The sequence below is a fragment of the Tasmannia lanceolata genome, unplaced genomic scaffold (genome assembly GCF_043159265.1).
Source record: "Tasmannia lanceolata isolate RefF3 unplaced genomic scaffold, GAP_Taslan_0.1 ptg000016l, whole genome shotgun sequence".
Classification (NCBI taxonomy): Eukaryota; Viridiplantae; Streptophyta; class Magnoliopsida; order Canellales; family Winteraceae; genus Tasmannia; species Tasmannia lanceolata.
The window spans coordinates 1603005-1611645 of NW_027518693.1; the positions used below are offsets into that span (position 1 = coordinate 1603005).

Consider the following 8641-nt stretch of genomic DNA (forward strand, 5'->3'; position numbering starts at 1 on the left):
CATTCCACGATTTAGAGGAAAATGATGCCGTTATGGCATATTTTGCGGGATCTCATCATAAATTGAAGGTCCCTCTAACTAACTTGAATCATGCTTTTTATTTTTTCTTTTATTTGTAATCAAACAATGTAAAAGCAGGAAATTTTTAAAAAGTTTTTTCTCTCCTTCCTTTTTTGGAAAATTCCAGCAATCCAAACAGGGCCTTAGTGCGCAATGTGATACAAAGAATCTTTAAATTAAATTAAAGCGGATAAAATGGAATACAAAAGAATGAAGAAAACCAATAGAGGAGCATAAATGCATACAAGGTTGGGCAAAATAGAAAAAAGACCCAACGAATAAAAATCACTCCAATTCTCACATCCCTGTCAATTAAAGAAGTGAGGGACGATAATATGTAGGGAAATTAGGCATTACAATGGCTGCACCCTTCTCACTCTTCTTCTTCTTCTCTTTCCCTTCGGTCTTCCTCTTCTCTAGTTTGGAATGCAAGGAAACATCTGTTACTTTACCTTGATTGGACTTAAAAACTGAAAAGAAGGAGACAATACGACCCATTTTCACTGTTTTTGCTCGTTTGCTCTTGAGTTGTGGGTTTGAGTCTGGTCCTTGGGCAGATTTATATAGATTTTGAACTAGCCACATGTTTGAACCGGTTCCATGGTTATCTCATTCTCAAGTTTTCTTGCCTCCCAAGTATTAGAATTGAAAAGTCAATAAACAGCACCAAGGGTGAAAACGAAATGGTATAGGAAAAGCATTAGAAGCCTCTTAATTGGTCGGATTTTGGCCGAATTTTTATTCATTATTTAATATTTCCCCATAATTTCAGCCGAAATTTAGTACAGAAAAAAAATATTAAATTTAATGGTTTGGTCGGATTTTGGCTGGATTTTGGCCGAAATTTCAAAATTTCGCCAAAATTTCAGTTTCGGTGAGGACTAAAAGGCATTCTCGAAACCGAAATTTGAAACCATGGATGTAATCTAACCCTACAAGTTTTTTATGTGGGATCTGATTTCACCTCATAATTTCATCTGGATGGATGCCAAAATGATCTTACAAGTCATATCATGGGCCTTATGGTGGACGCCTCATGGTTCAATTATATATCACCAAATAATGCAGTCTGGTAAAAAGCAAGTATGAATTCTTGGATAGAAAACGCCAAAGAAAATTTGCTATATCACCAAATGATGCATAGTCTGGTAAAAAGCAAGTATGTTGCTCGGAGGGAGATGTCATCCTCAGTGTGTCGCTTGAAGAGACCTATCTACAGCCTAAAACGGTCTCCTAAAGCATAGTTTGGGAGATTTAGTGATGTTGTTATGTTGTTTTGCATGAAACAATGTGCAATTGATCACTCGGTCTTCAGCCATTTGTCTGTGGCTGGATGTGTTCTCTTGATAGTTTATGTTGATGATATTATCATTACTGGAGGTGATTCAGTGGGGATACATAAGATGAAAACCTTCTTGCAGAAAGAGTTTTCCACCAAAGACCTGGGCCGTCTTAGGTACTTTCATGGCAATGAGGTGGGGCCTATTCCACCAGAGGCATCTCCCTCTCACAGAGGAAATATATGTTGGATTTACTTGATAAGACATGTTATCTGGAGTGAAACCTGCTTATGTTCCCATGGACGTGAATCTAAAACTTTATCCCGAAGAAGGAGATTTATTAGATGACCTTGGTAGGTATATGAGGTTAGTTGGCAAGCTCATATATCTGACAGTCACTCTTCAAGACATATCATTTGATGTTGGAGTCATCAGCCAGTATAGCTCTCCTCGTACTTCACACTAGGCAGCCATACTTCAAATTGTTAGGTACTTGAAAGGTGCTCCAGGAGGAGGCTTGTTGTTTAAGAAGCATGGTCGTCAGAAAATAGAAGGGTTCACGAATGCTGATTGGGCAGGATCTCCAGCTGATAGGTGGTCTACCGCAAGATATTCTACCTTCTTAGGAGGTAACTTGGTGTCATGATGAAGTAAGAAACAAGATGTTATAGCTAAATTAAGTGCAGAAGCCGAATATAGAACCATGGCCCACACAAGTGGAGAACTCATTTGGTTGTGCTCACTTTGTCAGAGATCGGCTTTCCCCCTTCCTCTACTTCTCAGTTGTATTGTGGCAATAAGGCTACGATCCATATTGCTACAAATCCGGTCTTCTATGAGAGGACTAAGCACATTGAGGTAAATTGCCATTTCATCCGTCAAAGAATTGAGAACAGAGATATACTCACAATGTTTACTAGATCAGTGGATCAACTAGCTGATATGTGTAGACACCCCATTTTGTTTTGTTTTAATCAACAAATAAATTAGTGTGTTAAATCCATGTGAGAACCCCCTCTATCATTGATTTATATGTTTTAGGTCATTAATATCTTGATCTGACTTTACGGATCATCAATCGGGACAAAATAAGCTAGGGTCACTTCATAGCCCGGACCCTGATTCCATTCCGAGACCCGATTTCCGTAAATCGTTAGATCAATGGCAGATCTTGACCTGGGTCTAACCATCCAAAACCACCTAACCTCTCCTCTCATCCTAACCATCCAAACCTCACCTAACCTCACCTAACCTCTCCTCTCATCCTAACCATCCAAACCTCACCTAACCTCACCTAACCTCACCTAACCTTACCTAACCCCACCTAACCTTACCTAACCTCATCCTCTCATCCTAACCATCCAAAACCACCTAACCTCACCTAACCTCCTATCCCATTCTCCTATAAATACCCTCTCATCCCACCATCCAAAGGGAGAAGAAAAAGAACCCCTCTCTTAGAAAATTCATCCCTCTCCCTCATCTCTTCAAGGGTTCGGCCATCCTTGCCGGATCGGGTGATTTTATACGTTGGGTGATATATATCAAAAGCAGTCATTATCAAGCAAGGAATCATCTTCAAAGAATTAACATCAAAGAAAAATCAAACACAAAGTGGGTTTCCAAAGAGGTAGGCATTTATTTCAATTCTATGTAGGGTCTGTTTTCATACATATCTTTTACTTTAAAAGAAAAACCATGTTAGGAAGCATGTAGGGTCTGTTTTCCCCCTGGTTAGCCTCTGGTTAGACCCTGGTTGCACCCAGGTTCGCTGCTGGTTGCACCCAGGTTCGATGCTGGTTGCACCCTGGTTCCCTACTGATTCGCACCCTGGTTCCCTGCTGGTTGCACCCTGGTTCCCTACTGGTTCGCACCCTGGTTCCCTACTGGTTCGCACCCTGCTTCCCTGCTGGTTGCACCCTGGTTCCCTACTGGTTGCACCCTGGTTCCCTGCTGGTTGCACCCTGGTTCCCTACTGGTTCGCACCCTGGTTCGATATTGGTTCGCACCCTGGTTCCCTGCTGGTTCGCACTCTGGTTAGACCCTGGTTGCACCCAGGTTCGTTGCTGGTTGCACCCTGGTTCCCCTGCTGGTTCGCACCCTGGTTCCCTGCTGGTTCGCACCCTGGTGCACCCTGGTCCGCACCCTGGTTTGTACCCTGCTTCCTCCTAGTTAGACCATGGCTAGTCTCGGGTTTGCTCCTAACTTAGACCCGACTCACTTGACCCTAACCATTAACCCAATCCAACCAAGTCATATCCCAACACAATCCGAGTCGCATGTCTGAATCCATTTGGCCAAATCTCATAAGCCCGCCCACTTTGAATTCCGAAAATTCAAACCCTTGATGATTCCTATATGCTCAATTCTTTGATGCAAATTCCCAATTCCAAAATCCCATTGCTAGATCAATGTTTCTGAATCTCAAGTCCAATGCTCAAATACAAACCCGATTCCAGATCCAAATACCAATTCTGTCTTCCAAAATCCAAGCAACCTCCCCAGTGGAACTACGTGTGGCTTGATCCCCATCACGGGGTACGTAGGCAATTTGGCACTCCCAAGTTCAGTCGCACCTTTCTCTATCTTTCCCATTCCCTCACACTATTCATCATCTCGATTCATCTCGTGTCTCTCGGAACCATTGGATTATGGTTTCCGTCGTAAGAACCCTTAGAGCCCAATTTAGGAACAATGGTGTCGTGTCGTGTTGTGTCCTAAGTTTTAGGGAGTCCTAGAGTTAGGAGTCCAGCCTCATCACGGACGCTTGCTATGTATAGCAACCGTGCCATAGGTCAAGTTACACTAGTCATCCAGTTTTTCCCTAGGACAAGCCTAGTAAACTAGGATGTAGGCTAACCTGCATTAGTCTAAGGGACAACTTGCATTTAGATAGGATCATATAGCATCTTTGATGAAATCCTAAGATAATAAAATCCTCAACTTGAATTAAATAACTTCTCTTAAAACTGTTGAAACAGTCAATCCCGTCTAGATCGGTGTCCTAGTTGAGTTAGGCATATGTAGCTTAGCTTAGGTGCACCGAACTACGTCGACTCTGATCCCAGTGAGGCTTGGGTACGTAGGCAGCTTGGATGTCTGACGGCATACCACCCGCGAGTCGGCACCACAACAAATTGTGGTGTTTTGTATATTAATTTTCTTGTAAATACTTAATCAAATCAGTTAGGGTTTTCCATGAGATTAGAATCTTAGGAGAACTTGCACTTAGATTGAATCCAGACAAATCAAGAAATCAAAATACACATTTAGGATTCACATTGAAATTAAATCATAGGATGCATGTCCCGTAGATAACATATTAACATAGAGTTGAATGAGCCATTTAAAATAAATTTAAAAGAGTTAGCTTTTGGAATCGAAGACCGATTATCGGGCAGGAATGGTGCATGTGGTGGATAAATCCCCATACCTTCCATTCTTGTAACCAGGTAGCGAGTCTAGATTTCTGGTTAATTACGGGTCCTAGATCCCACATCTAGGTGGCGACTCTGTCAGTCTCTTTTATGTGGAATTCGGATTGCCTTAGTGATCCCAAGTTCACATAAAGGACGAATCTAAATCAACACTAAGAAGCACACGCCAATCGCGTGGGTACTAGAGACCAAGAGAGTGCATGGCGGCTCGCGCCCCACCCCTCTCGCGGGATCGGGTACCACAGTTTGGCGACTCTGCTGGGGATCACCTAACTTCATTAAAACTTCAAAAGATAATTCATTTGAATTTAATTTTAAATGGCTCATAAAAACTCTATACTTGTTAGATTAGTTTGTCTTGTTTTATTTTCTCATCACATTTTACTCAAACTTAATTTAACAAAACCTGAAGGCATCATAGATTGCGCAAACATATTGCACACACTTACATCACTTGCATCTAAACTCTTGCATCTCACGTGCACACACGTCCTATTTTAGGAACCCGGAGTGTTATCTAGCATGGTTGACTGGGATTTCATCACCTGGTGCCTCTGTGCTAGAGAAGCATTCCACCCTTAGCCTAGTACCTTTATGGTACGTAAACGGATCTCTTGTTCACGTACTGATACGCCGGACACTGGTACAGTATATCGAACAGGGATTCGCGCTAAGGGAACTCTTGGCCTTACCCCTAGATTAACCCACACATGCATGTAGTATACGAACACATGTGCATCACGTGTGTGAGCCTAGTTTAGGATATCCTACCCATTGGTGTCTAGATTAGGCCGTGGTCCATCTTCCAATGGTCACGATCGGTCCTTAGATACACGAACAAAGTCATAAGTCGAGATTCTCTCTCCACTCCGATAGATTATGATTAGGGTTGATGCCTTCAGGTAACACTGATAAAATGTGAAAAAAAAAAAAAAAAAAAATTTCCCTTTGGGTTAGGATATAAATCCCATCATTTCCAAAGATCTCATAGGATTAGTCATTCATGATCTATCCGTTGAAAGCAATCCTATGCTATCTCATCTAATCTCTTGATCGTGCGTCTTTCATTCTTCTGCCATACGATTCGATCGTATCTTCATGCCATCCCCTAACTGGCAGGAGCACAATCTCACAATCTTTCGATTATGCAATCTCATGATCTGATCATGCCTGGTCCAGATGATCCAATCTTGCTTGTACTCTTAGTCTTTCTTACTCTAAGGACAACCTTCTTCGAGAATATTTTGCTAAGTCCTTCAGAGTTCACTCTCATGATCCATGAACTAGGGGCATTTCCTTATACGATTTTATTATCATTGTCATATCTTGGTCTTTTGGGATTCACTCTATTGTCCCAATTACTTGCTTAAATGAGTAATCTTTGTTTTAGTCATTGAGAATGAACACTCCATGAATGTCAAGCTCATATACCTCGTGTTCATTATTTCCATCACAGGAAGTTGGCACAATAGCTAACCCCACTGCTCCTTGGGTTCGGGTATCTTCACGATTGGAGAGGAATTCTGTCTCTCTACCATCCTCTCTGAGAACCCCAGCGTCTCCTTCTTTCTCATCCTCACCAATGGCAGATAACCAAGATGGCCTTCCACCTGCTGCAATTACCGATACTCTTACCTTAATTCTCCAGCAGCTTCAAGAACTCAAAGAAGAAAACCAAGTTATCAAGGCTCAGCTTTCTGAAAAGTTGGGACCATCGTTGTCCAAGGATAAAGGGCCTATGCACCAAGCAGCTACTTCAATAGCACCTGCCCATCCAGTGTTCATCAATATCCATGATAAAACCGAAGAAGATTTGGAAAAAGAGCAATATAGCGAGAATCGCAGTAGGCCTTCTCAGTTCATGGTTGATAAGTCTGTTATGGAGAAATTAGAGACTCTTACCAGGAAAGTTCAAGACATTCAGTTTCAAGACCAGGGTGGTTTCAATCCCAGTGATCTTACTCTATTTCCCGAAATCCGCCTTCCTGCCAATTTTCAAATGCCCGATTTCGACAAATATGATGGTGTGGGTTGTCCAATCACACATTTGCAAATGTTCACCATTATGTGTCAGCCTCAGGGCTTATCTCCTGAGCAAATGGCTCAATTGTTCCCAGTTTCCTTAACCAAGGTTGCTAGGAGATGGTTCATGGTCTTGGACAAGACTCGTTACAGGACATGGAAGGATATCGGCGAGCAATTCATCAGGCAGTTCAAATATGATGATGGGACAGAAATCACCAGAAAGGATTTAGAGAGAACAAAGCAAGACTCGAGGGAATCCTTTCTGATTTTTGTGAAAAGATGGAGGAGAGTAGCAGCTCAGATGATGGAGCGCCCGTCTGAGGAAGAACAGGTCCAGATAATCATGAAAAATATTTCCCCCCAACTCCAATATCACATGTCGTTGCAGTATTATCCGGACTTCAAACACTTTATCGTGGCAGGCACCCAAATAGAGGAGGCTATGGCTCAAGGTGTATTCAACCGAAGTAACCCGAATACCAGAGAATTCAGGAAGTCTCCATCAGCTGAAATTAATAACCTTTCCCGCTCCAATCCTCAGCCTTCCAAATCTCAGAACCCCATGGTGATGGACTATACCCAACCTGCTGTCGCACCTCGACCACAGGCCCAGACAAAATTTACCCCTCTCCCTCTTCCACCATCTGAGATACTCAAGGAGTGTCTAGCCTCAGGTCGCATAATCCTGCCCGACATTAGGGCTCTTCCCAATCCTTTACCAGCAAATTGGCGAACAGATCAACACTGCGAATACCATAGAAATTCCGGCCATCTCACTGATAATTGCATTGCCCTAAAATTCAGGATCCAGAGGTTGCTCGACAACAAAGATCTTGTGTTCGAGCCAAAACCTGATAACTCATTACCTGGTCATGCAAACCCTGCTGCTGCTGTTAATGCTATAACCATAGGGGACCCAAAATTTGATCCTCTCACTCTTATCTGTGCCTTAGAACCTACCTTTGAAACGTCTGGGTCGGAACCTTTTGAAGAAGAGGAAGATGCAGACAGTGGAGATGTTCTAGTAGCTGCTATCCCGATACGAGCCAGCCTTCGCCGAGCCTTCAACGCCAAACAGTTGCAGCAGTTAAAGTTTTAGTCACTTACTATTTTATGTTGAGTCAGTCATCATGGTCAGTATAATTGTTGAGTCCGGTCTTACAGTTCAAGGTCAATGCCTAGTCCAGGCAAGTTATCTTCTGTTTCTCTTTAGAGTTGTGAATCCTGAGCATGTTCAGGATAGGTCGTCAAATGTAATAGCTTTTCTTTAAATAAAAATTTCAGTTCCAAATCCTTAATGTAATTCACTTGTGTCTGTTTCTTAAGTATGCTTCTGATCTTAAAGTAAGACTCCCTCCTCAAATGCGAACAAAATTGACGAAACTCCACTTGAGTCAGCAATTACTTGAACAAGAGGAGGAGCGCCAATCCCAACCTTTCAAAGATGAAATTGAAATGATAAACATTGGCACTGAAACTTTGATTCAGTGAATGCCGATTGAAAATACATTACCCTCTGAAGAGTGTGAAGAATTGATAAAATTATTTCAAGAATAAGAAGATTGTCTAGAAAAGCTACAACCGATACCAGGGGCAAGACATGGATGGAAAGCTCAAAGAAAATGAAGAAAGTGAGAAGATATATGCTATACAAGGGGCATAGAGTGGAAACAACTTTCATATTTTCAATCAATGACCTTGGTTCTCAAATTCATAACATAAAGCCAACAAATTCAAGATAAGAAGTTCAAGAGCAAGCATTGAAAAGTGATCATCAGATATCAAGAGTACGAATCCATAGATGGAGGATGTCAAAGAACAAGTTTCGCTCTATGAAAG

The 8641-nt window shown here is 42.0% G+C and overlaps 1 protein-coding gene across 1 annotated transcript; it reads left to right on the forward strand.

Annotated features, from left to right (window-relative positions):
• Positions 1–2767: 2767 nt before the first annotated feature.
• LOC143848641 (uncharacterized) lies at positions 2768–8095 on the forward strand. Its single transcript, XM_077357634.1, has 2 exons — positions 2768–2970; positions 6234–8095. The coding sequence occupies exon 2, from the start codon at positions 6360–6362 to the stop codon at positions 7899–7901; it is 1542 nt and encodes a 513-aa protein (XP_077213749.1). The 5' UTR covers positions 2768–2970; positions 6234–6359; the 3' UTR covers positions 7902–8095.
• Positions 8096–8641: the final 546 nt, after the last annotated feature.

Bases quoted from the DNA above. Each gene is read 5' to 3' on its own strand.
- LOC143848641 (XM_077357634.1), top strand. From the start codon at position 6,360: ATGGCAGATAACCAAGATGGCCTTCCACCTGCTGCAATTACCGATACT.